This window comes from Oryza glaberrima, chromosome 1 (assembly GCF_000147395.1).
Source record: "Oryza glaberrima chromosome 1, OglaRS2, whole genome shotgun sequence".
Lineage (NCBI taxonomy): Eukaryota > Viridiplantae > Streptophyta > Magnoliopsida > Poales > Poaceae > Oryza > Oryza glaberrima.
This window is the reverse complement of record NC_068326.1, coordinates 3,731,722-3,759,698: the sequence shown is the minus strand read 5'-3', so window position 1 is coordinate 3,759,698 and position 27,977 is coordinate 3,731,722. Positions and strand designations below refer to the sequence as shown.

The 27,977-nt window shown below is 40.5% G+C and overlaps 3 protein-coding genes across 3 annotated transcripts; all 3 read left to right on the top strand.

Annotated features, from left to right (window-relative positions):
- The first annotated feature begins 539 nt into the window (after window positions 1-539).
- Window positions 540-5,027, top strand: LOC127780570 (DDT domain-containing protein DDR4-like). The gene is made up of 11 exons (XM_052307496.1): window positions 540-762; window positions 902-1,012; window positions 1,852-1,938; window positions 2,021-2,058; window positions 2,142-2,223; window positions 2,357-2,463; window positions 2,585-2,747; window positions 2,821-2,910; window positions 3,089-3,200; window positions 3,636-3,678; window positions 4,062-5,027. The coding sequence occupies exons 1-11, from the start codon at window positions 625-627 to the stop codon at window positions 4,657-4,659; spliced, it is 1,569 nt and encodes a 522-aa protein (XP_052163456.1). The 5' UTR covers window positions 540-624; the 3' UTR covers window positions 4,660-5,027.
- Window positions 5,028-5,791: 764 nt separating this feature from the next.
- LOC127780559 (DNA mismatch repair protein MSH7) lies at window positions 5,792-15,869 on the top strand. The gene is made up of 17 exons (XM_052307488.1): window positions 5,792-6,076; window positions 7,075-8,170; window positions 8,680-8,775; window positions 9,212-9,267; window positions 9,824-9,890; window positions 10,343-10,438; window positions 11,338-11,466; window positions 11,536-11,569; window positions 11,646-11,693; window positions 11,861-12,057; window positions 12,421-12,547; window positions 12,645-12,922; window positions 13,074-13,259; window positions 13,399-13,785; window positions 13,879-13,975; window positions 14,465-14,592; window positions 15,061-15,869. The coding sequence occupies exons 1-17, from the start codon at window positions 5,895-5,897 to the stop codon at window positions 15,520-15,522; spliced, it is 3,666 nt and encodes a 1,221-aa protein (XP_052163448.1). The 5' UTR covers window positions 5,792-5,894; the 3' UTR covers window positions 15,523-15,869.
- Window positions 15,870-16,681: 812 nt separating this feature from the next.
- On the top strand, window positions 16,682-18,407 carry LOC127780580 (glycine-rich cell wall structural protein 1-like). The gene has a single exon (XM_052307505.1). The coding sequence runs from the start codon at window positions 16,727-16,729 to the stop codon at window positions 18,179-18,181; it is 1,455 nt and encodes a 484-aa protein (XP_052163465.1). The 5' UTR covers window positions 16,682-16,726; the 3' UTR covers window positions 18,182-18,407.
- Window positions 18,408-27,977: the final 9,570 nt, after the last annotated feature.

Genomic DNA, 27,977 nt, shown 5'->3' with positions numbered 1-27,977 from the left:
CTACACATTTTTTTTTTCAAAAAGCATGAAAGAAAATCTCACACACAAGCTTCTAAGGCTAAATACAATTTTTTATATTTGTTTTAAATTATAGTGGATCGAACAATTGTCAACACCTGTAGTATGTCTCAAAGAGCATTTTAGGCAATTATTGAAAATTATTGTAGAAAACAACAAGGTCAGTGGTATATATTTACAAAAGGAGATAAAGTCGATAGCAAACCGTTGAAATAAGGTAAACTCGGTGGCATATGATAGATTATCTAGACATGCATATTTTCAGATTCGTAATAAATATATCACATACAGTTCTAGATTAATTTATTTTGGAGGAATGTATAACCCTTACCTAACATCAGATTTGGGCCGGACACATGCGAATACAGCATTTCAGATTTTGGCCCATCACAGAAAGCCCAAATGGTAGCCAAGCCCACTCGACCACCCCACAGGCCCACACCCACACTCTCCCAGTCCCGCACCATCCATAAACCGCCACCGCCCCCCGAGCCGCAGCGCCGTCTCCTCCTCCTCCCCCGCCTCTCCACTTTCCTCCCCTCCCTCCCGCCTCCCACCACCAAAATTTCCCCCACTTTCCCGCCTGTCTCCTCCAGTCCCCGCACGATGGCCTCGCCGGCGAAGCGCGCGAGGCCCCCGGCCTCGTCCCCGGTGGACCCCCCCGCGTCGCCGCCGGCGCCGGAGGACCCCCGCGTCCTCCTCCGCCGCAGCTGGGAGCTCGCGTCGGTGCTCCACTTTCTCCGGGTGAGCCGTTTCGGCTAGGGCTTCCTTTTTTTTCTTTTTCTTTTTTTTTGTCCCTCTCCTGCTTCAAGGGTTGGGTTGGATTGGTATTGGCGTGTTGGGCTTACGGGGTTTCGGTTTGGGGATTTTTTTTGGTTTTCAGGTGTTTGAGCCGGTGATCGAGGGGAACCTGGGGCTATCAGCGGAGGAGATCGAGACCGCGCTCATCGCCAATAACCACGACCTTGCCCGCATCCATATTGCGCTTATAAAGGTGTAGTTTGTTTTTTCAGGCTGCACCTATGCACTCCTGACTTCTGTAGTTATGGTTGGATCGTGTAGGCTTTGGATTGCAGAATGCCTGCATTGTAGACAGTTTGGTGATCTGATTTGTTTAAGGCAGCAGATACTCTGCCTGTAGGTTTGTTCGTGCTTGCTTTGCACTAGAGGCATTGTGTATCTGCAGGGAGGGTTTGAACTGAATACACACTTGCGTTGGTCTATGTAATCTTTAACCTTGTCACAAACCATGACAGGTTTTCTGCAAAAAGGGAAAAAACTTCATTTCTTTGTCCTTGTCCTTTTTGTTTGCAATCACCGAGTAAGTTGCAGGTTATGTAATCAGCTAGGCTTGTCAAAAACCATAACCTGTTTCTCCATAGTTATCTTTTAAAAAACTTTATCTATATGTAATTCTCCTTTTTTTTTCTTTTGAAAGTACTGAATAAGTTCAATCAATCATTTTTTAATCTTGTTAAAAAAACAGTGACATAGTGACTGATTAACTTCATTAACTGTTATGGACATGCCTGTTTGAGATTTCTAAATCACGTGACATACAAATAAAACAAGCTTGCATCATCTGCGTTGCTGTGGGAGGCATCTTTCCTTATTGAGCTATTGTGTACTAGTAACAAGATGTTTGCATCAGTTATTCTTATACTGCATTACTACCCTGTATTAGGGAGACCAAATATTATGATACCTTTTCTTTTCTCTAAGTTTCATTTTTTTTTGTTGTTGATGTAATGACGAATAAGCCTGTTTATGTTACTGTTTTGCCATGTTTGTCTGAAATGATGTTTGCTAAGTTGTAATAGTCACGTGTATCAGGGAATACCACCAACTATCAAAAATCTGAAGGTCGATGATGGATGGATAACGGCAACTGCCAAGAAATTATCAGATTGGTGGACATGGGTATGTTTTAGTTTGCATAAAATTTTTACTAGTGTAAATATAACTAGAGCAGTCCCAGACATTAACATCATTTTGGTTTCAGGTTGCTGAAGGTGCAAACCCGTTCAAAATTAATCCAGGGTATGCAGGATAATGCATTGTAAATAAGCTTTTTGACTATGACTCTTAGGTAACTTCATATCGCGACTTATTTGTTTACCCAGGAAGGAAATTGACACGTATAAACAGCAAGATCCGATTAAACGCTTGTTGATACTTAAAGCACTCTGTGAAGTTCGTTCAGAGGTAACGATTCTATGAGTTCACCTTGTTGTAATTGCAGTTTCCTTTCAGGTTTAATAATCTAATTAGTCAAATACCCCCAAGTCCTTCAGCTTTTAAATGCACATTATTCTGATAGACATTATCTATCCTGCAGCAAAATGACGCGGTATGGTATGTTAATGACGAGATGAAAAGAGGAGTTGATATTTCCAATTTCCGAAAAGAAAAGTTAGGAAGTAGTAGTAACGGAACTATATACTGGTAAGAGAGTTTCTGTTCACTTTCATGTTATCATTTGCAATCAATGAGTCACTGTTAGCATGCCTTTGCGTCCTCTTTTTTTCCTGCTGACACTGTCCATTGAAATATTTCTGCTTGTTAGGTATGATGGTGACTCAACTATTGGCCATAGATTGTATAGTGAGTATGTAACACTTGATTTCAAGCGCAACTTGAAGGGAAAGAATGGTTGTTTGACAAAGCCAGTTATCAATATTCAGTGGGAAACAGTTGCGACTAACCTTGATGAGTTCGTTGAGATATTGGTAAGTGTATTGGCTGTTCATTTTCTTGTGCAGCTTGTGTTTTGTTCCCATATTTGACATATGGTATCAACAGGAGAAACTATGCAGTAAAGGTCGACCGGAATCTGCCATCGGCGAGCATCTTAAGACAGAAATTATTCCAGATGTGGAGAAGCTTCAAAAGGTAGCTTTCAGCTCACGTGCTTTCTACTCTGTTGCGTCTATATTTCCCCAGGGGTGTCCAATACATGAATGCATTTATATTCTACTTTGGAATCAGGATTTATGCTTGGCAGCAAGATATGAAGCTCATACTCTACTTTTATGATTTATGACCACATTTTTGTCTGTTTAATTTGCAGAAGAAGGAGCGGGATTTAAAACGTCAGCAGAAGAAGGATGAACTTTTAGCTTATGCTACAAGTTTCCAAACCCGTTCATTGCGTGAACGTAGGCCTGTCAGCTACAATTACTGTAAGGGGCTTTCTGTTTAGCATCCTTGAGTACACAAGGTGCATGACAACTTGAGACTGTTCATCATATTTTACGAATAGTAGTCTGGATGCATAACCAACAGCTTGCTGGGTACATTGAATTTCATGTTGCATCTCTCATTTCTTCTGCCAGTCCCTCATTTAGTAGAAGTGTAGATACTTTACCCATTTACCGTTTCCAATCCATATAACTGTAAGCCTAGTGGAAAATGATGATTGTTGACAGCTCTCACTAATAACACAAGCTCTAAGAATTGCAGCAAATGCTATAGGTTAATACAGATGTTTTCAGCATTCAACAGGCTCATATTCTAATTCTATTTTTAAATACTCAGTAAAACTGATCAAAGTATTTATGTTTTGTGACCAATTGCTATGTCTTGGCATTGACACCCTTGATTTGCTTTGTGTGCAGCTGATTACGATCGTTCTATAAAGGAGGCAATAAAAGCTGCAGCGTAAGTTAAAACCATTCTCTCCCTTCCTGTTTTCCCCCTAGTTCGTTGGCAGTTAACATTTGGAACACTGCAACAATATAAGCAATTAAATACCTTCGATTTCTTGTGGTACAGCATAGTCCCTCATTACTAACATTAGCAGCATCTGATAGTATAAGCAAATTAGAAGGAGGGGGGGGGGGGGGGATAACTGGTAACAGGTTTGAGACTTGTTGGTTCCAGGAATTGACATGTCAGATTTACTAGAATTTAGAAACAGCAAACTTGAAGTATGGATCACATTCTCCATGCTTATTTAGCACTGAGCTTTTAGGAATTGTTGCTCAAGTAATCCAAAATGCAAAATCATTCTTCTTGAAAAGAATTCACGTGCTTGAATGCAGGAAATCAAAAGAATCTGATCCACAGGAGGCAGGCAAAAAAGAGAAGCGTGCCTCACATCAGGGCAATAAAGGAGCCAATGGAGGGTCTGACATTGGTCCAGAGCAGAAGGAAGATGGACAGGAGGATGCTGGAGGGTCTGACGTCAATCCGGAGCAGGACAAAGATGGCGGACAGGAGGATGTCGAGTCCCTTGATGACCTGAGTTCTGATGAGGATGAAGACAGAGACTACAATGGTAAGGATGATGACTCGTCAGGCAGCGATGGAGAAAATGATGTTGGCAGTGATGGAGAAAATGATGCTTATGATCCCAACAAGGGTGATACTGAAGAGGAGGAAGTATTTGTCCCACGTAAGAGGACTCGTCTTGCCTCCCGTCGGTTTGACAAGCCTCCGCAAGGGCTCCGCCGGAGTCGGAGAAATATGAAAAACGACGAAGACGTCATGCGCCCAGGACAGCTTACTCCTCGATCCATGACAAAGAAAACAATGAGGCAGAGGCCAACATCTATCTCAAAGCAGTTTTCTCTATCAGGCTCGGAAGATGATCGTGAAATGATAGTTGCAGACTCTGAGGAGGAGTCCGGCTCACCTTAGATAAACTTATGCCCCCTTTTGCATTTTGTTTGTTGGAAGCTTGTGAATTCAGTAGTTCAGTCCTCTCACCAGCTTCCAATTGTATCAGGTAGGGGAAAGCAGGCAGCACCAGCCACTACTTACCACCCAGTTGCTGTGGTGATTGTACATATGCGTCAACTGCGCGCGTCACCACTTAGGTCTAGTTTATGAGAACTTCTGTTTATCACGATGTCGCTGCTTGCTGTGAAATATTTTGTGCCTGTACTTTGGGCGTTGGAGGGAGTTGAATTTCTGCTGTTTTTTATGGTGTCAGAAGTGGATCAGCTGGGATTTGATCATATTACTAGTACTACTTCAGGTAAACATTGAGAGGAATTATTCATCTTGTGTCACCGACATTTGGGTCACACAGAAATTGGGGTCAACAAGATCACGCTAAGTACAGCGGCTACCAAAATTTAAGTTTTGAAACTTAATTTAAAATTATTCTAGGTGTTTTTCGTTTCATTTTTTAACATTGACCTTAAAATCATCAAAATAGTAGCAGAAGTTATACCCTAAATTATTTTTTTGCATCGTTAATTTTTTATATGGTTTGCTAGTCAAACCCTTAATCCGCAGTTTCACAATTCTACAGGAGTATATATATGATCAAATTTTGCATTAAAAGTTAAAGTTTCATAATTCTAAAGGAGTATATATATGATCAAATTTTGCATTAAAAGTTAAGTTTAAGGATCTTCTCAGTTTGTTGCTGCTTACAACCTTACGCAACAAACAACACACACTTCAACTATTACTACTTCCTCCGTTTCACAATGTGAGACTTTCTAGCATTGCCTGTATGTATGTATGTATGTATGTTAATGATATGGAGTACTACTTACTAAATTTTAGCATTTCTAAAAAACTTCCTTCCTTAAAACTCTACCAAAATTTGGTAAAACCAACAGTACCAAAATAAGTCAAAATTCGGTATGGTTGATCCCTTGTATGTTTGTCCAGGCATCCGCCTCTTCTTCTTCTTCTTCCTCTATCGAAACCCGTGTCCCAAAAGCGGAAGCGGGAAACAATCTTACCGCCCGCGTCATCGCGCGCCTTCGTTGCTCCGCAAGCATTTCCCGCTCGCAAATTTCCCCCCGAAAAATCCCATTTCCTCCCCCCGCCTCGTCGCCTCCACTCCATTCCCCTCTCTCTCCCATTCTCAGACTCGAACCCTCCGCCTTCCCCCCGCCCGACCCTCGCCGGCGACGATGCAGCCGCGGCGGCGGCAGCAGCAGCAGCAGTCGATCCTCTCCTTCCTCCAGAAGAAGCCGGCGGCGGCGGCGGGGGAGGAGGGCGCGACGCCCGAGAGGCCCCCGCGGCCTCCCGCCGCGTCGGTCGCGGGGATCATGGAGAGGCTCGTGCGGCCGCCGCGGCAGCAGCAGCAGGGGAGGTACGGCGCGCCGATCGCTGGCTGCTTCTATGTAACGCAGCCGTCGTACTGTGAATGGCGGGAGGCGGCTAGGGTTTTGGGGGTGGTGGTTTGGGGGCCTTCCCAGTCGGGTTGCGGCAAAGCTTTTGGTCGGGTTTACGGTTTCAAGCGCGTTCGTATCACTAGTTAATACTAGACGGGAAGGATTCAATCGATGTACTATTGGGTTGGTTCCAATGTGCGCCATTCGGATTATTCTAGTTGCTATCGCGCGCCGACTTATATTGGTGGTATTTAGTACTTACTGCCACTGTAGGTCTGTATCCAATAAGGGTGACATTGATGTGAATATGCCATGGATCCTACTTTCGTCCCCTTGGCTTATCTGTGGATTGACTCATAATGGGAGGTTTAATGGTTTTGATTGCTGCGGTGTGCGATGTATGGTAGTTTTGGCCTGCAATGCGTGGTCCTAGTCATGTTTGATCGGTCTGTCTCATCTAAGTTTGTTTCAAGTTTGTGTCTGGGTTTTCAGATAGTATGTTAATGCGATCTGTGGTTTTGATTGTACTTTTGCGATTAATTTGCTTCTTCAGGCAAGGAAGGAGGACCCATCCACAGAGCTTCATTTTTTGAAACCAAAATCAAGTTCGAGTTTGGATTGGTCTAGCACAAAACGGCATCAACTACAAAATTGATAATTTGCACATATTTTATCTTTATTAACCTTCATTGTGATTAGCCTCAATGGATATCAGATTTCTGGTTCAGAATTATATTTTAGTGAAGTAGTCCATCCTTAATCTTAGTTGCAGCCTTGCAGGTTTGGATTGTTGTACTGATTACTTAAATCGGCCGTCTTTGTTTCTCTTGGTTTATTTCATTTCAGGGTGTTCTTTCCCATGTACCAAAGTTATTTGTTTGCTAACTGCTATGGACAAAACCAGGCACTTGCTAGGGCCTTCAAAATAGTCGTGTCTTGTTGCGTTATCATGACATTTTCCTTGTGCTTGTTTCAGAGACCAGAATGCTTCCCAGGCTAGACATGTGGAGCAGAGAGCCTTACCTGTGAAAAATCAAACTACTTCAAATGAGTGCTCAAGTGCATTGTTCTTAGAATCTTGCAATGCTGGAGATAACAAAGCAGCCATGTTGATTGCAGAAGAAGGTTCGAATATGACTCCTTTGCAGGAGCCCCTGAAGTCCTTATGGCCTTCCAAAGATGACTTTGTTAGAGCAAGCACACTGTCCCCGGAACTTGGTTTAGATCAAAATCTTCCACCGCATTGTCCAAAGAAGTTACCCTTTGAGTCTTCCAATAATAACTGCATTGGAGCTAATTCATCATTTGAAGAGTTTGACGTACAAACTCCTCAGGATACTTCAAAAACAGTCTTCTGGAGATCTTCTCGTGGAGCTGATACGCCTTTAACAGAATCTGATTCAGATCAAACTCCTTTGCAGCATCCATCAAAGTTCTCATTTGTATCTCCTAATGGTGAATATGTCCGGGGCGCTACACTGTTTGCACTTGATTCCAATTATACTCCTAGACGAGAATCCTCAGAGAAGCTTAGTTCTGGGCCTTCAGACCTTCCATACATTAAAGCAACAAAATTATTTACAGAATTTGATTCAAATGGAACACCATCACAGAACCATCTGAAAAAGTTATCCTCAGTGCCTAAGAATGACAAACGCATTGGAGCAGGTGCTGAACTATTTTCGGAATTTGATCCGAGTCCCCTGAAACCAGAAACACCAGTGATGCGAGCAGTAATTCCTCGTCTGAAGCGGGTTCAAGAAGATCAACGTGTGACTACCAACGACTCATGCTCTCCTTTCTGGGGTCCAAACAAGAAGGTGAAACCAGCTCAGTGTTCTCCAGTTGAGAATAAGGTCCATGATGAAATGGCTGAAAGTGCACGCAGCAAGTTTGAGTGGCTGAATCCTTCGAATATCAGAGATGCAAATAGAAGGCGGCTGGCAGACCCACTTTATGATAAGACAACTCTTTTTATTCCACCTGATGCATTGAGAAAGATGTCTACATCTCAAAAGCAATATTGGAATATTAAGTGCAAGTATATGGATGTTGTTTTGTTTTTCAAAGTGGTAAGTTTCAATGTTTACCCTAACTGCTTTGATTGACACTGAAGGCTGATGTTTCTGTAAGTTTCATTGTTGATGTCTCATCAGTGCCTATTGGGCAAATGATCTAAAACTGAAGTTCAGAAATTACTGCTGTGGATAATATGCATCTCTCATGCCTTGGTGTCATACTGAGCTATTGCCTAACTCCATAAATAGGAGATGTTTTTTTGTCATAGGAGTTCCCCTTATTTTTTTGTTTGCTGGCCATAATTTGAGCTTCATTACTTGATGCATACTGATAGATATGCAACAGAAACTAGAATTATAGACTGTCTGTCCTAGTACCAAAATGATTTGCCTTATTTAAGGCCTTTTATTTGTTCATCCTCCCAGATTGCCGACACGTCAGAATTTCTATTACTGTCTTAAATCTTTCCCAAAGTTACATACATCGACCAAATACCAACATTTTTTAGCACCTGGGATTGTATAAGTATAACCTATGGCAATGATTGTTCCCTTATTGCTAGGGAAAATTCTATGAGCTCTATGAGGTGGATGCTGAGATTGGCCAAAAGGAACTTGACTGGAAAATGACTATCAGTGGGGTGGGAAAGTGCCGGCAGGTATGAATGCTAGTACTGTCTAGAGTATTGTTTTTATCATTGAATGGTTTAGTTCTGAAAGTCTGCTATACTGTTGCCACCAAGTCTAAATGATGTCATTTACAACTCGTTTATTGTGTTGAGTGAAGTAATGCACACTTATTCACTTGTGAGTACTCTATAGTATTTAATCAAAACATCCCTCTAACCTTTCTCCTGGCATGACCAAAACAACTGTGTAAATACTAAATAAATCAGGATTATAGCAATACAGTTCTTCATTTTTTTTCTTTATTTATTTTGATTTAATTCTGGTCATTTTGTGCTTTCCGTATTTCATTTGTCATCTTAGCATTTTCCATGTTCTTTTAATCTGTTTTACCCGACTTACAAACTATCTAGCATCAGTGCCACCTTATGGTACATGATAGTAACCTTTTTCTTATCTTATGTAAAGGTTGGCATTTCAGAAAGTGGGATAGATGTTGCCGTTGAAAAGCTTTTAGCTCGAGGGTAAATTCCGTATCCCCCTTATGTTTGGTCATTTTCAGCATATTAATAATAAGAATCACTTTGTAAGAGTCACTTTGTAAAATGGTACATCATATCTCGAACTTCAGCAGGTTCCTGCTTATTATTCCTTATGTTGGTTATAGGAGGTCTTTTGTTAGTTTATGTACATCTCCATTCCTATTAATTTTTTTTAGATAATAGAAGTTAATATGGAAGGGATATTGACCTTTGCACCAACTAGGGATGCACACAACAATTTAATTGGACACCAAGATTTGAATCTTGATGGGTGAGTCATTCACTCACGACTTTACCACCACACCCTAATGATATGATAATATGCACGTACTTGCAAGATAAACACTTTATTGTTTAGCACTTTGTCATCATTGATTTCCAGAAAAAATAGTCCTGTTCAACCATTAGTTTTTACAATGTACTTATTTATCTTTTGAATGTAATTTATATGATTCTTGAGTTGTGGCATCCATTTTCCTCTTCCCTTTTCTGTATCTTTTGGTGAATGAATTGCTCATAAATCCAGCATTTCTTTCAGGTATAAAGTTGGCAGAATTGAACAAATGGAATCTGCAGACCAAGCCAAATCTAGAGGATCAAATTCGGTAAGCTTTCCTTATTGTCATCAACCCCAAATTTATTCTTTCTGGACATTGTACTGATTTCTTTTTCATCTAAATAGCTTGTGGCAAAAGTGTGCTATTTATGCAATTCCAATGCTTATCTTTTAAAATTTTTGACCGATCTCTCTCTCTCTCTCTCTCTGGGAGAGTTCTTTTGCTCTCTCATGATGTCCAAAATTGTCTGTACCTCGGTATAAACTCTAGAACATTTCTCCCGCATGGTTTATGTTCATCCTTTTATTCATGATAAGCGTTTTTTTTAATCTAGCTATCATTTTGGATGGAGTGTTTAGTTGCAATGTTTTATGCAACTTAAGGATTGAGGCTTTCACACTCTAATACCCTTTACTCTTGTTTAAAGAGTAAGGTAAACTTTCCTTTTGAAGTTAAGAGTGAGAGACTGATGCCATACAACATTGTTTTTCTTTTGCTAGGTTATTCTAAGAAAATTGGTTCATGTATCCACACCATCAACAGTAGGGGACAGCAACATTGGGGCTGATGCTGTTCACCTTCTTTCACTCAAAGAGGTATGCTTCCATATTAACAAAGCATTGTGTTGGATTTAGGCTATATGATTTGCTGTAATGCTTTCAAAGTATATTCAAGTCATATGAGAAGTACACAACAGTACCACCAACCATTAGTACTTTTAATTTTTAGCATGGTTGCCACGCCACTAACCATGACAGGCTTCTCCTCGCCATGCCATTGTGGGTGGTGGCAGAATTATCTTGTCACGCTACCACAATGGTGCAGAAAGCAGGTTTTTGCTCCATGGCTTTATCACTCGGGCATAGCAAAGTTTGCTTCCAAAAATGGTTAACAATTAAGAAAATAAGACCCTGAAGGGTTTATGGTTTTTTTTTTTTGTTTAAAAAGGTTAAAATAAAAATCCCAAACCTAATCATTGCATAACATTATCATGTTCCCAAAGTCAGCAAAAGCATGGTGTTATGACATTATAACCAAATAAATTTGCTGAAGAGAATTATATTGAATCTACAACCTGGTTGACTGCTGTAGTACTGTACCACATGGACATGTGAAATCAGCAGGTGTACAAGATATTTACTGGAACAACTTGTAGCTACATTAAAATGGCGTTTTGATACCATCTTTCCCCGAAACATTCAATAAAATCCTAGTGTTATACCAAGATTTAGTTTTATTCTTGCAGTTTATTTAGATTGTTAGCATGATTTTTTTTTTCATGTGGTCTAATGGTATAACAGTACTTTTACGTCAGAAATTTATATATAATAGGTTGATAGTGGTCTAATGGTCAAGTTGTGATGGCGCCTTGTGTTCTTCTGTTTCAGTTTTTTTATTGATCTTATTTGGTCTCATTCTGAATAAAATGGAATTGGTCTGTGTTAGCATTCTTTATCGGCGCTCTTGATCTAATGCCCTTTTTTTGAACTTTCAGATTACACTAGCTTCAAATGGTTCCCGGGTCTATGGATTTGCATTTTTAGATTATGCTGCACTTAAAATTTGGGTGGGTTCAGTCCATGATGATGATACATTTGCAGCTTTGGGGGCTCTGCTGGTGCAGGTAGGCTTTGTGATCTCTTTCCATTGGTTCAACAGATTAGAAGCAATGATCACTAATATACCTTTTCAGGTCTCTCCGAAAGAAATAATCTATGAAACCTCAGGTCAGAACATACTTAATCTTCAACTTTCATATATAAGGAATCTTCAATCTTCACTTACATGTTCCCATTTTTTCAGGCCTTTCAAAAGAAACTCATAGATTAATTAAGAAATATGCTTCAGCAGGTAAGTTCATAATCTTTCATTCTTCTATTTTTTTCAAACATTTATCTGGCCTATCCGTTAATATATAATGTAGGGACTCTCCTGCCTTATTACCTAAAAAAGGTAAATCTGCAGGTGAACTAGAGGAGTTTGAAATTAACTTAAAACTACTTTTCTTTAAATTGCAGGTTCTGTGAAAATGCAGCTGACCCCACTATATGGGTTATATTTCTCTGACGTTTCAGAAATTCAAACGTTAATAGATTCTAGAGGGTACTTTAAAGCGTCAACAAGTTCATGGTTATCTGCATTGAATTCTTCAGTGAATAAAGATGCAGTTATTTGTGCACTCGGTGGACTTGTGAGCCATTTAACTAGACTTATGGTATACTTATCTTCAATCCTTTCCTTGATTATATTTTCTTGCTAATCTTCATGACATGCCAGTCAGTTGTGTCATTTCTTTTTACTAACTGCCATTTCGCTTACACAATGTCAGTTTAGAATAGTGTCATTTCTCATCAGTATTTTCCTTTTGTTTATGTAGTCTTCCAGCACAAGTTTGCAATAGTTTAAATGTGTCAACTATAACTATATATGTGCAGAGGACTTCTGTTTCAAATCAATGTTCATGTAAAAAAAAAAAAACTCCCATGAGCCATACTATAACTTTTATGGTTATCAATAGATTATCTGTCACAAAGCATGAATTGTGTTCCAAATTCTTATAGCTACAATCTGAAAACAGCTAGAGGATGCTCTGAAAAACGGGGAGGTCTTAGCCTACCATGTATACAGAACATGTCTAAGAATGGATGGTCAGACTCTTGTGAACCTTGAGATTTTCAGCAACAACTTTGATGGTGGTTCATCAGGTAAGGGATGTGGCTTTCACCTATGTTCCATTCCACTTAATTTTGTCAAATCATATATAGCAAAAATAATCTTTCTGTACTCTTCACTTTATGGCAGGTACCTTATATAAGCACCTCAATCACTGCATAACTCCATGCGGTAAGCGGCTTCTAAGAAGATGGATTTGCCACCCACTAAAAGATATTGATGCTATCAATGAAAGGCTCGACATTGTTGAGGGCTTCATTCAAAATTGTGGGCTAGGATCTGTTACACTAGAGCATCTACGTAAAGTCCCTGATCTCGAGAGGTTACTAGGACGAGTAAAATCCACTGTTGGTTTATCATCTGCGGTTCTGTTGCCCTTTGTTGGAGAAAAGATATTAAAAAGAAGGGTTAGTTGGTAGCTTTTCACTCTTATCTTACAGATTGAGTTTGATTTGTGCCATTCTTTTTTTTTTTTACAAAGTATGATGTCTGCCTTATTCTTTTGTGTTCTACCTATCCTGCTGACTGCTGAAATGCAAAATTTTGCAATATTTCCAGATAAAAACGTTTGGCATGCTTGTCAAGGGCCTCCGTGTTGGAATTGACTTACTAGACATCCTACAAAGACAAGATCATGGCATCTCAGCATTGTCAAAGGCTGTGGATATTCCAACATTGAGCTCCCTTGGTGAATTAATTCATCATTTTGAAGAGGCAATAGATGATGATTTTCCAAGATACCAGGTATAAATATGGTGCAATGTGCATTATCTATCAACGAAGAAGTGGTAGCTTTTTTTCTGTTATTTATTCTTATCAGCTTATCACCTTTAGTCCTGAACTCCTGATTTCTCTTATTGTTTGATCATGTGAGCTTTGGTAGGATCATAGTGTCAAAGACGATGATGCAAACACTTTGGCTATGCTAGTGGATCTTTTAGTTGGAAAAGCTTCTGAATGGTCTCTAGTGATCAATGCTCTGAGCACTATCGATGTGCTTAGGTCCTTTGCAGCCATGGCATTGTCGTCATTTGGCACAACGTGCAGACCGAACATTCTGCTGAAAGGAAAAGCGCCTGTACTTCAGATGAAGGGTTTATGGCATCCTTATGCTTTTGCAGAAAGTGTAAATGGGTTGGTATCAAATGATCTATCTCTTGGTCAGGATTTATCTGGCCAAAATCGCTTTGCATTGTTGTTGACTGGTCCAAATATGGGCGGGAAATCTACAATAATGCGTGCCACCTGCCTAGCTATTGTGCTTGCCCAGGTTTGTATAACATCATTAAATTATGCTCCTATACTTGGCTACTTATAGGCTTCCCTATTCGAGTGTATAATTGAAGTTGCTTCTGATCTGCAGCTCGGCTGTTATGTTCCCTGTCAGTCATGCGAGTTGACACTTGCAGATGCCATATTTACACGGATTGGTGCAATGGATCGGATTATGTCTGGAGAAAGTAAGGATGCATTACCGAACAGATTTGATAATTCTTGCATGTCCTATTGACCTATTGCTTTGAGTCCAAAATTTAGTTGAAAGAGCATGCATTTTAAATGAGTTAACTTTCACTCGATCTGAATCGTCTGACATTAGTCATAATTTTCATGACTAAATAATACATGTACATACATTGACGTCCGAACCAAATACTATCTTATAATAGAATTGATATTCACATCAAATTTATTGAAATGTTGTTTGTACAATCAAGAAATACTTGGCATCAAGTACATGCCAGTTTTTTTGGCATATGAAATATGCTGTGTAAATCTATAGATTTTCAGTAGAAAGCACTTTTCCAATTTATTTGAGCTGTTTGATGAACCATGAGTCTGCAGAGTCAAATTTCTCAATTCCTTTACATTGTGTTATGTACTTTGTCTCTTATATTTGAGCACAACGCAGATATGAGGTGACAGTGGTCTAACTTGAATTGTTGCCGCAGGTACCTTTCTTGTCGAATGCACTGAGACTGCATCTATTCTTGAGAATGCAACCGAGGATTCTCTCGTCTTGCTTGATGAGCTTGGCAGAGGAACTAGCACATTTGATGGATATGCAATTGCATATGCAGTGAGTATATCTGACCAACTGCCCATCTTACCTCTACCGCCCAAAATTCTTCTGCTTACACTGTTTGAGCACCATGCACTTCCATGGAAGTAGATGTTATTACTATGGCCTAAAGTTCCTGCAGCGCATGGTATGAACTAATCTGGGCTAATGCGCAAATCAATACTGGTTTTCACATGCATGGTCTTTGTGACACCAATTGCTTTTTTTTTTTTTTGCTCTAGACATGTTATGTGATTTTGTTGCTCAATAGGCTACAGTATAGGTAGGCTAGATAATGATCTCTCGTGAAAGCTATGAATTTATGCTCTGCTTCTCTATTGCTTTAGCTAATGGGATTTATGACCTTATTACACCTATCGATTAAGGTACTAACGAGATATGTGGAGCTGGTCTGCTCTTATAGATGGATAACACTAACTACTTTTTTCCCCTTGATTCGTTGATTTCACATTTATCATCGTCCAGGTATTCCGACACCTTGTCGAAGCGGTCCGATGCCGTCTGCTCTTCGCAACTCACTACCATCCTCTCACCAAGGAGTTCGCCTCTCACCCCCACGTCACCCTTCAGCACATGGCCTGCATGCTGAAGCCAAGAAACGGCGGCGAGAAGGAGCTCACCTTCCTCTACCGGCTCACCTCGGGCGCCTGCCCGGAGAGCTACGGCCTGCAGGTCGCCACCATGGCAGGGCTCCCGAGGTCGATCGTGGAGAGGGCGTCGGCCGCCGGCGAGATGATGAGGTCGAAGATCGCCGGGAACTTCAGGTCGAGCGAGGAGCGTGCGGAGTTCTCGACCCTCCATGAGGAGTGGGTGAGGACGATCGTGGCGATCGGCGGCGTGAAGGACGCGCACCTGGACGAGGACACCATGGACACGCTGTTCTGCATCTTCCATGAGCTGAAGGCTCACTTCAGGAAACGGAGGTGAGCGTTGAGCGGTCAGCACTAACCATCACTAATTATCAATGTTTATATCCATGTAAGTGCCATCTTTTGCGTGTCCGGTGTTATCTTTTATTATGGGTAATCAGGGGTTTTTAATTGATGGCTCTAGTTCTGTATATATACAGTATGTCGTATACTCAATCAGAGCTATAGTAATCTGGCCTGTTTGACTGAAGCTCAGAATGATCTACTCCCCTATTTCACATTATTTATTGTCTGCTTCGTACTAAGTCAAACATGTATATTTTATCATTAATTATAATTATATAATCTAACATTATGAGAAATGCTTTCATAATAATCATATGCTGTTAAACTATATGGATTTTTTAAAATTAATGGTCAAACATAAACATGGGTTAGGATAAATAATTTGAAACCGAGGGAACAATAGATTATAAGGTTTATTAAAACAACACCCTTCAGAAGCTATTTTAGGCAGGGGTTTACAATGTGTAAATGGATACATCATACATCATACATGCACGATGGGATTTCTCCTGAAATCGAGTACTGATGAAGCATGCTGGGACGAAGAAATTAACGAGCATCTCAGTTTCAAACCTTCCATTCAATGTACAATTCAGACTGAAATGCAACACAAAGGGCAGAGGAATGGACTTCTGCTGCATCAAGCTAGCATCCAAACGCATTCCGAGCTGTAATAAGCTGTTGCTCTGCTCCTCCCACCGCTCAGGCGCTCACCCACATCGATCACCTGCTTTCTTCTTCCCAATCCCAACACCACGAGCTCGCCATCAATATGCACGGCCGCATACACACGCATGCCATTGCCATTGCCATTGCATGCACGAGTGAGAGAGTTCACATGACAAAAGAAGCGAGAGCTATCCAACCAAAAACCAATCAAACCAAGCAAAAGCACATGCCCAGCTAAGCCAAGCTCACCTAGATGCATGGGGAATCCACCTTAAAATTGTCAAAAGGCTGCGCAATTAATCCGTAACAAACAAACACACACACTAGTCAACCTTCCCCTGCTCCCCAGTCACCCACCACCAGATCAACCAAAAGCAGAAGAAGCAGCCATCTCCACCCGTGGATTCTGCAGCTTAAATACCTCTCCTTTCTCCCGCTTCCGCTGCACACAACACACACGCAGCAATAGTCGAGCACGAAGATAGTGGATAGGCTAGCTGTAGCTAAGCTCATCGGGGATTCTGATCATGGCCAACCGGCGGCCGGTGCTGGTGCTCTTGCTCATGGCCGCCGTGTGGGTGGCCGGCGTCGTCGTCGACGCTCGGCATGACCCTGCGGTGGCGTGGGTATGGAGGCAGAGCATGGTGGGGGGCGAGGGCTGCGGCGACAAACATAGTACAGCCACCGTCAGTGGTGGCGGTGTCGGTGTAGGAGGTGGCGAGGGTGGCGGTGTTGGTGTAGGTGGCGGCGTGGGTGGTGGCACTGGCGGTGGGGCGGCAGGTGGTTTGGGTGGAGGTGGAGGTGGAGGCTTAGGAGGGGGTGGTGGTCTTGGTGGAGGCGGCATGGGTGGCGGTGGCGGGTTTGGAGGTGGAGGTGGAGGTGGAGTTGGCGGTGGTGCTGGTGCTGGATTCGGAAGCGGAGGGGGTGTAGGTGCCGGTGGTGGTCTCAGGGGTGGAGGTGGAGTAGGGGCGGGTGGTGGCGGTGGATTTGGTGGTGGTGCCGGGGGTGGTGGTGGCATTGGTGCTGGTGGCGGTTTCGGAGGAGGTGCTGGTGCAGGAGGTGGAGTTGGTGGTGGGGGCGGATTCAGTGGAGGTGGAATGGGTGGTGGCGGTGGGTTTGGAGGTGGTGCAGGAGGTGGAGTTGGTGGTGGGGGCGGACTCGGAGGAGGTGGAATGGGTGGTGGCAGTGGGTTTGGAGGTGGTGCAGGTGGTGGGTTTGGTGCCGGAGGGGGTGTGGGTGGTGGCATAGGAGTTGGCGGAGGCATGGGAGGTGGTGCCAGTGGTGGCATTGGAGGTGGTGCTGGAGGTGGCATGGGGGGCGACATAGGAGGAGGTGTTGGAGGCGGCGTTGGAGGTGGCGGTAGCGGTGGGATGGGAGGTGGAGGAGGTTTTGGAGGCGGTGGCGGTGTTGGTGGTAATACAGGTAGAGATTTTGACGGGGGTAAGGGCAATGGCCTCAGTGGTGGTGATGGTGCTAGTGGAGGCATTGGTGGAGGTGCCGATGGTGGCTTTGGAGGTGGTGCAGGAATCGGTGAAGGAGTCGGCAATGGCTTTGGGGTTGGAGCTGGTGCTGGCACTGGATTGGGCAGCGGCTTCGGAGGGGGTGGTGGTGCTGGAGGCGGGTTCGGAACTGGTGGTGGAAGCGGGTTGGGCGGAGGCCTTGGAGGCGGTGGTGGTATAGGTGGAGGACTTGGAGTGGGCAGTGGCACTGGGGGTGGGTCTGGAGCAAACGAAGGTGCTGGGATGGGGGGCGGTATTAGTAGCGGAGCTGGAGCAGGCGGCGGACTTGGAGTTGGTGGTGGTGGTGGTGCAGGAGGAGGAATTGGTGCAGGCAGGGGTGCTAGAGGTGGGTCCGGAGCAGGTGGAGGTGCCGGGATGGGTGGTGGCGTTGGTGCCAGAGCTGGAGGAGGCGGAGAACACAAAAGAGGTGGCGGGAAGCACCATGGCGGAAGTGGCAGTGGGGTCCTAGGTCGTTTCATTTGAGCGTGGCCAAACGAAGGGAGCGCATGCATGCTGGATTAGTCTCTTGGTTTCAGCTTTGGATCAATAATTAATCGAACAGTAGCTAATAAGGATGATATGTCTCACTCTAGTTTGGTTATTAGGGTCACTAGTTTCGTCTTCCGCCACTTAATTTCTTACCGTATTTGTATTTTGTATTTCATGTTTCATTTATGCCCACCTTTGGAATTACAGAAAAATTGACTACATTGAGAAATTGAAACTAATTGTGAGCTGCAACTAGCCCAAGGTATCACATCAAGAAAAGGTACCATTGATGGAGGTACCCATAATTTCTTACCACGCGTCAGTCTTTCCTCCCGTGCGAAGCTCTCCTACGCACATGGCTCACTTTGTTTTCACCGTAGTTATTTAAACTTGAACCAATGGATGAATTGACGGAGCTTCTGATTCTGGTTCATCAGAGGATCTGGTTCTATTTTTTTTCAGATTGAACCGCTGGTATGATCCAGTTTTAACAACTATGATTTTCACTTACTTCAAAATACTTCGCATAAGAAATCTAGATAGAGCTCACGCTGGACATTGGCGTGAAGAAAGGCGTAATTGAGTTCACGCAAGTACGAGCCACGGGGGTTGTGAAGTGGGAATCACATGTCCGGGCATGCGAGAAAAAACTACATGGACTTTTCTATTGCCTCACGTGACATTTACTCTCTTCTTGTTCAGATTCGTTGTATTAGAAGGGGATGTCCTAGGTTAAGTTTTTTTTTAAGATAATGAAATAAAACATCCTGGTCTTTGCTCGAGCTACAACCAATTATTACAATGTTAAGTTTTTTTAGGACGAAGGAAGTATGATCTACTCCTTCTGTCTTATATAGTAACATAGTATCGAATGAGACACATCCTAGTATATCCAAATTCGTACTACTAGGATGTGCCCCATCCAATACTAGATTGCTATATTATAAGTCAGAGGGAGTACATTAACTATATATTTCATATACCGTCCAATATGCCGTCAAGTGTTTTTTTTTTTTATGTTTTGACTTAACTACTCCTTCCATTCTAAAATATAATTATTATTGAAGTTTTTGATACGTAGAGAAATTGTTTTAATTGGTTGAAAAAAAAAAGGAGGAGAAGGAATGGGAGCTATATCTTGGGATAAAATTTGAAGCTAGAAACAACTATAGCTTGAAACAGGCGGAGTATTTGCTAACTTAAATATTGAGCCTTCGGGTTTAAACAGATGGACGGCCCATATCTAGCCCACATAACACACGTGACGAATCTAGGCCCATGGCTGTGCTCGTACGTGATCCACCTGGGCTTTAATTGGGCTGTACCAACAATACGGTAGACTCCTCAAAGGACAAAGCCCACGTGGCCTTCAAATTTCTCTTCTTTCATTTTTTTTTACTAGCAACGAATATCTTATATCTCCAGTCTCCGCTACAATAGATAAGCCCAACGCATGCACTGCAATATAATTTAAATGTTGAATCAATCAAGCGACGGAAAATACAAATTAAACACTGTCAGTCACTGTCACAGTGAGAGCAAGTATATAATAGTAGACTATAAACCAACTATAAGCTTATATGCAGGAAAAAGAATTTGAAAAATAAAAAGGGTTGGCTCTCATGCAAGAGCTAGCTATTCACACACTTCAAGATAAATACATTAAATGTATAAGTGAGAGATAGAGAGAGAAAGAGAAAAAAAAAGATATAACCTTATAGCTCATTTACTATACATGTGAGCTCTAACATAAGCTATAAGCTTATAGTTGGCTCTATTATTAAACTTGCTCTGAAGCTAGTTAGCTAGCTCCAACTGTACTGTACACTGAACTGAAACAGACGGATGAACAAAATGAAACATGGGAGTTTGATTATGGAGCTGTTGCGATCTCCCGTGATTAATTATTTCAAACTAGGTTAATTAATTAATTAGATACCCCACATTATTAGATATCTTCATCCAATCATAGAGCCATGCATGGATATATATCCTACTATAGCTACCATGATCTGCTGGAGATGAATGATAGGATGGAATGATATGATTAGAGTAGAGTAGCTAGAAAGACTGTCTCCCTGATCCCACAAACTAATTAAAGGCAAACACAGCCTTTGAAAGCACCTAGTAAAGGGGTACTACTACTACTACTAATTGAGTGGGCAGGCAAGCATGCATGCCCACCATTTTGACCAGCCAATCAATATTGATGATCAATTTCAACACAAGTAATGGGGCTAAATTGGAATGGCCAGACTGTGATATTTTAAAATTGGGACAAAAAATCTATTTTCACTATTTGACCTGCGGGGTAAGATAACCCTGGGTATTTTGCTTACACAGCAGCAGCGTAACCCGTGTGAAAACGACCAACGACTTGAGCTAAGCCTTAGAATTGTGCTTTAGCGTGTGATAGACGAGGGGATTTAGCCTTAGAACTGTGCTTTAGCGTGTGCCTGAAACTCGCAGTCGAACCAATACCTGAGGAGTGTTATTAGAGCCACCTAATCAAACTCAGTTAGAGGCTCGTTCGCCTATTTCCACTATACTCAATCTGCTTTCTTTCTTGATTGTAGTTTTGGATATCACCATGGGTCTTTTTAGCTGAATATTGAAATGAAGGGCTTGTTTGGTCTATCTCCCTTCTTAACTATGCTAAAAAGAAAAATTTTGGCAATGCCAATGAGCTAGGGTGTTCATTCGGTTTGCTACCAAAAATATTTTTTTTTACCAGAAATACTGCCAGGGCTTTACCCAGCAGTGTAATTTTATAGAACTCAAAAAATATTTACAAAATTAAGGAGGAAAGAAACCAAATAAAAACTATAAAGTTTGTAACCAATCAAAAACAATTTGTTTTAAGGGGTCCTTCATTCTGCACATATGCAGAAGAACTTCTTTCACAAAAAGTGATCTCCAAGCTTGGAAGGAGGGCTGAATATTCTGGAAGATTAAACCATTTCGTTGTTTCCAAATATGCCATGCTGCTAAGAAGAAAACCTTCAGAAAGCCCCTCCGAGCAAACTTGAGTCTTGCTAGAGTGATCATCTGAAAGAACTCCAAATTTTGATTCCACTCTATTCCTAAGTGTCGCCAACATTGAGCACTGAACGGGCATGTGAAGATTGCTACCAAAAATATCGGCAGAAAAACAAACAAATTCTACGCATTACCAAAATTTTGGCAACAAATCAAATAACCTTTTTTTGTAAAAAAATGGCATGTCAAATCCTGCCATTGCCAATTATTTGGTAATGTTTGGATTATCAGTGATCTAAACGAGTGCTAAAAATACCACAATAGTACTTCGGCTCACAATATGCTAATGTCTTATATGTAGTAAATATATATTTAATAAATATACTTATGTTTATGAACTGCCAAAATATTTTTTTTGTCTATATACCAAGCTCCAATCCTAACAATTATTGGGGGCTATATAACCTGGCCCATTTCCATGAGTGAAACGTGGACCATATATGCTTACTCCAGTTGAAAGTTGAAACGAATCTAATTGGGTTTTTGGCTGCATTGTCTTCACCCATTCAGCAAGACACAAATAATGCATATGCATGGACCATGCATGGTCGCAGACAGATTAAATCCGGAGTGGATTTGGTGTTCTTTCCTGATTCAATTAATCAAATATAATTACTCTTGCACCAAACATAAATTTCAAGACCTGATGATATATTGGGATGTAAAGAATCTTTAATGCAATTATTCTTTTTCTTGAAGGTGTAATAATAATAGTATTATAGACAATGATAAGTAAGTACCTTTGATTTAATAAAGACAAAGTTTCGAATCCACAACCTCCGCGTGCCACATGAATTTCCTGTGCACACCTAATATATCTCAAATAATTCCAAACTCCAAAGAATATGCCCTTCTAAAATCTTCCAAAATGAACAATAAAATAAAACTGTGACACCTAATTAAGCATGCGGAGAACAAAAATTTGCATGTTGCAAGTCAAATCAACAGGCACACACACATCAAATCAGAATAGTAAAATATATAAAATCAAGCACACTAATTAACCGTTTCATTACAACCGTACCGGTGGTTGCATGCAAACCACTCCTGGTTCAGGGACAAAAGTATGTGTGCACACAGACATCACACTATCAGTTCAGAGGGCCCACCTGCAGACACCATCGCCATTGTTTACTTGGAACCTTGCACAGTGACGTGTGGATTGGGGAATAAAAGCAGAGAGCTTGCTTGTCTGATTCCCATGAGAAAAAAAAATAAAAAAAATTCTTGAGGATGATGCAAATATTTGGAATTTATTACTGCTATATGTTTCTGGGGAATAATAAGTAAATCAATCAATTAATCATTAAATATATCTGTGCTGCTGGTGTCACTGTGCATAATGTAATGCAGTGCAGTGCAACCACCCCCCACGGGGTAAAATAATAGCCGCAATAAACCTCTGCAGATGTGGCCCACAATCTGGAGGAATTTTTAGTTTCTCGTGAAGTGCGTCTCTGGGATTGCGGGCCCACCCATTTACCACGAGTAGAAAATAGTAAAAATACTACGAGTAAATTACTCTTCGGCTGAAAAACAAGAAAAGATAGTGACGATAATTTCATTTCATTATAAAAAAATAAATCCTTCAATTAAAACCATTTTTTCATTTCTCTTGTCAAAATGATTTTGCAATGATAAAAGCATTTTGATCATGCTTGACAAGAAAAACACGTATCGACATTCGCCACTATTTTGCTGTCAGACGAGGTATTTTGTATCCAACAATACATAATTAATTAGGAAAAACTGAAAAAACCATAATGGGACACAATTTGGGTACGATTGGCTGTTATTTACAACGCTCTCCTGCAACCTGCACCCATTTCACTTGCTACAGCAACAAGCTGCGTTGTATAAGGCAACCGAACAGGCCGTTTGGTTTGATCATATTCTTTCCTTAAAATTTTTCACGAACGGGAAAAGGGTTATTTCCTTAAAATGAGGCACTTATTTTTTATATAAACCATCAGCAATGATCTGACCGTTCGAAAAATGGTGCTTCATACCCGTAGCGTGCAGTAAAGCCTAGTTAGAGAATTGGAGATACAAAATCCTTATCGCATCAGCACATCACATTACTCTTTTTTATTAAAAAAAAGAAGAAAAGCAACAATATTGTCTTGTCATAGTATTTGTAGCCAGTATAGCCGAACGCATCTGAATGGATATATTTGTACAAATAAAATTTATTTTTATATAGAAGTATATTTTAGGACAGTGATAGTATTTTTTTTTTTAACAAACTCATAGGGACAGAAAATCAGAATTGCATCCCTGCACTTGTTCAGGGAAGGCATCATGTGCACGCTGATGCAGTAACTAAAATTACTAAAATTTACTACTCCTACTACCCTGCATTGTGCAGACTGTGCTACATCAGAGAGAGGGCATGACATGAACCTGTTGCAATACTGAAACCTGTGGATTGACTTAGTTTATACCCTGATGGTCCCACAAAGTAGTAGTTCTACATTCTGGCGACCTGTCCATACATGCATACCACAAACAAGAGATCTGTATTGAGCATCGTATACCCAAATTCTAAATACATATATTACCACTTGGTTTTAGTTAATTTGGGTTTGTTTCTCCTAATCTCCTTTTATGCATATGGTGCCAAAGCATGTAACTTTGACTACGCTTAGTGGTCTCCACTTAGTAACTTCTTTAAAGTCCAAATTAATTTAGGGTACTTTGATTATTTTAGCTAAAACAAAGTTATTAGTACGTTGGTATGTATGCCATGGTCAAAATCATTAGTTAGGGGTTGTAAATGGTACTAACCCAATAGTTTAGTAGGATAAACTGGATTTTTTTTCAAAGGGTTTTGTAGTGCCATTAGGGTGATTCTGTATACGACAATCTAGGATTAATATTAGTACGATGGCATGGCACGTGAAAGATCTTTAGCTTTATCCTTGGTTAATTAAAGTGGTTGTTGTTTCCTTGGGGTGTTTGGTTCATCTGAATCACCTGATGGGAAAAGTGTGTACATGATCTAACACAACATCTTACTGCTGCTAATGTGCTATCATTACAGCGTCAAAAGTCATTTTTTAATTTGAGATTCGCGTGGCAACTGGCAACTGGCAACTGGAGTATAGTATTTGAGAATTCAGATGGCAAATGCAGACAAAAGAGCGAGGGATAGTATGAGCTAGTACAAGTCATGTGCCTTTCATAATTTCTACTCCTAAAAAGATACATGGAATGAAATAAATCCGAAAAATATATAGTATATGCCTACATTTAATTCGGTATTTTTTTTCTGCATAGAGTGAGAAGAAGTCCGATCGTATACTTTGTTTTACAGGAAAATTCGATCATATTTTTTTAGATAAAAGGCTTAGTTAGAACATAGTAAGGGCATGTTTAGATCTATTTGGAATGGCAAATGGCAAATGGCAAAAGTTTTGGTGGCAAAAGTTTTGACATTGCAAAAGTAGTAGTTGGTGTTTAGATGCATGTTAAAGTTTTGCCATTCTAGCACTAGAGTGAGAGAGAGAAAGAGAGAGGGAGTGGTCCCAAAGCACTTTTTGGCACAATTTGCTACTATGGACTAGCAAATGCCAAATGTCAAATTGCCAACTTTTGCTACTAGTGTTTAAATCCAAAATGGCAAAAAGTGCTATAAAATGGCAAAATATTTGCCATATTGGAGGATCTAAACAGGGCCTAATTCAACCCATTCTCTGCATGAAAAACGAGATGGATCATTTAGCACATAATTAATTAAGTATCAGCTAAAAAAATTTAAAAAGAGATTAACATGTTTTTTAAAAAATAACTTTTTCTATATATCTTTTTAAAAATACACACCGTTTAACATTTTCAAAAAGTGCGCGTGGAAAACAATAGGGTAGAAGAGGGAAAAAGGAACCACCGAACACACCCTAAATATATTAAGAAGAATAATGACAAAAAAGTTGAATTCGAGCTATTAGTTTCATATTTTAGAAAACCAAATAGGAGTTTGAACGAAAATCCTCTAATTTCGTAGGATTTTTTTTATGTACATATAGCCGTTTGATGCTTAGGATTGAAAACTATTGAATCATATGAAATTCCTAATTAACGCCTCAATCAATACAAGGTTTAGAGGACTTCTAATATGAGATCTAACATCGCAGAAAGTCTGTCTCATTCAATTCTTACGGTTTTTTTATTCAATTAAACGATCGTTTTTGTATTTTTACTGTGTATTATAATCTTTACTTTTACACTAAAATTTTTATGAAAATCCTATATATACTTTTCATCATGCATTTTAAATGAGTCCTTAGTGAATTTTATGGGTGCTCTACCCATGTCGGCAATCAGGAGTACTCCACTCCATTTGTTTGTAGTACTACTATATGAAAAAAAAAGCGAAAAGGAAAAAAAAAAAGAAAGGAAAAGGGAGTGAAACGCTTGCTTGTCACGTGTCGGCAGCACGTGCGGTGGGGCTCCCTCTCCCACTCTCCCACTCGACTCCCTCGGGCCGCACGATGGCAGGCGGATCTTCCTGCTAGGCCGTCAGATGTTTTACCACTGCCTCGAGATGCGTGCGCGTGGAAAGAGAGGCTCCGGAAGACGACAAAAAGGGCCCTCGACTGCGCACTCCGAGCACACACCGCGTCTCGCTCAGTTCTGCCTTTTTTTTTTCTCTCTTTCTCCTTTTCTCTTTTTAATTAGTACACTTTGATTTCCTTGAAACTTCTCAAATGGCTCATTTTTTTCTGTGAAGTTCTCATAATATTGGAGCAGCTTTAAATGATCTTAGAGAAAAGACACGTATTAATCCGATATGATAATTAGAAGAAAGAAAGGCATAGTAAAGATAGCAAGAAGTTCGAAGTGCCGATGCATTTGGGATATATGTCAACTTCATAATCCTTTTACGATGGAGTATTAGCATCTGATAAATTTACGTACAGAAAAAAATTTTGCTCTCTCTCTCTTTTTAATTCTTGGTTAGCTCAAAATTGAACTAGTAGCCAACATCGAACATTTGGAAACGACGATATATTGATGGCCAGCAATCGTTATCGCGGAGCTACTCATTCCAACATATTCTTTTAGTAAGGGCTTTGTTTAATTTGTTGCTAAAACAAACATTACAGAATTTTAGCATTTGATAAGCGTTTACCAAAAATTCCGAATCCCGAAACATTCAACTTGCGTAACTATAAAAAAAAATGATAAGGTATTAAACGAAACAACTCCTAAATATTGTTGAAAAATCATCTTCTATTTTTCTGACTTATAAGCTGCAATTAAAATTCGGATTTTCTAACTTAATTTTAGAAGAAATGATTTTAGGAGTTTTTTCATCGTGTTATATTCTCCCCTCTTGATTTGCAGGTATATAAGTTCTATCAGTAAAATATTATTTTTATTTATTTTATTTATTTTTCTAACCAGTTAAAAAAACATTGACCTTACTAAATGTTGATAATGTCAAATATTTATAGAATTGATTTTAACGAGAAACGTTAAAAATTCTTGCGCATAGAGAAAAATCTGCGCAAAATTCTTGCCGGCCGAGACGCTGAGATTATCACCCGTTAGCACAGATGACATTATTACCAACAAAAGAGGGCATATGAAAATTACGGTGTGGAGTAGTATTACACATTGGGTACATTTACACGGAGGGTAAAAACCTGAGAAAATGAGTACTGTAGTAGAAAGAAAGGAGGGAAAAAATCAGAATCCAGCGTAGCGGGCCCCACCATTGAGGTGGTGGGGTCGGTCGGCTTTGTCAAATCGGGGCCATCGCTGTCCCCGTAAAAGTGGACGACTACTACTGTTGGAGTACGTCGTACCTTCATCACTCCCGAAATTTTGATAAATTGACCCTTTGATAAAATTTATTTTAAAATTAGACATTGCCAAAAACTTATTGTATAAATGAGCCATTCGCTCAGCATCATTGAGGTTGGCGCGGAGGTATAACTTCTCAGCGCCGATAACGTTATCGGCGCTGAGACGTTATGACGGTCTAGTTTTTGCCAGGGGCTATTTTCAGAATAAGTTTTTATAAAGAGCCAATTTATAAAAAAACGGTCATCACTCGCTGCTCTTCGGGCCCCACCGCGCACGGGATACGTTGTGCGGTTATGGGTACGTATGCTTCGGTCTAGACATATGCCAGCAAAATTTTGATCATTACAGCTTGCATTACTAAATTTCAATATTATCAAATTTTAATAAGACAACATACTTAAACCATTACTTCATATGTCCTAAATTATAAGATATAGGTAACAAAGTGAACAAACCGTTTGTATTTATTGGCCATTGGACAAAACCGGCTACTGAGAGCATACTCATGTTTACAATGCTAAGATAAAAAACATATTATAATGTAAACTAGCCTTTATAAGATATATATATATATATAAATTCGCGAGATGATGTGACACGTAGATTGAAGCCACTATTGAAGTCAGTTTCCTTATCAATGCAAATAGCTAGAATGGGCTCGAAATGCATTTCAACCATTACTAATTTTTGTTCGGTTCATAGAATGAGTTTGATGTGAGTTTTATGAAGAATGAAATTCAAACCCCTCACAAATTATTAATAACCATGCTAATGATGCACCTATAGCCGGAAGAAAAAAAATATTACTTTTGATCCCCTTAGTTCCATCCCTTTCACTTGTCGTCGTCTTCGCTCTCATATCGAATCGCCACCCCAGGTCCGGACCACCTCGGTGACTTCCCTCTTCTTCTTTTTTTTTTTTGTTGCCGATGTTGTCGCT

Coding starts and splice junctions, on each gene's coding strand:
- LOC127780559 (XM_052307488.1), top strand. CDS start 5,895: ATGCAGCCGCGGCGGCGGCAGCAGCAGCAGCAGTCGATCCTCTCCTTC. Junction 8,171..8,679: donor TTGTTTTGTTTTTCAAAGTG/GTAAGTTTCAAT, acceptor CCTTATTGCTAG/GGAAAATTCTATGAGCTCTA. Junction 9,268..9,823: donor GAAAAGCTTTTAGCTCGAGG/GTAAATTCCGTA, acceptor CATTTCTTTCAG/GTATAAAGTTGGCAGAATTG.
- LOC127780570 (XM_052307496.1), top strand. CDS start 625: ATGGCCTCGCCGGCGAAGCGCGCGAGGCCCCCGGCCTCGTCCCCGGTG. Junction 2,224..2,356: donor TCTGTGAAGTTCGTTCAGAG/GTAACGATTCTA, acceptor TCTATCCTGCAG/CAAAATGACGCGGTATGGTA. Junction 2,464..2,584: donor AGTAACGGAACTATATACTG/GTAAGAGAGTTT, acceptor TCTGCTTGTTAG/GTATGATGGTGACTCAACTA.
- LOC127780580 (XM_052307505.1), top strand. CDS start 16,727: ATGGCCAACCGGCGGCCGGTGCTGGTGCTCTTGCTCATGGCCGCCGTG.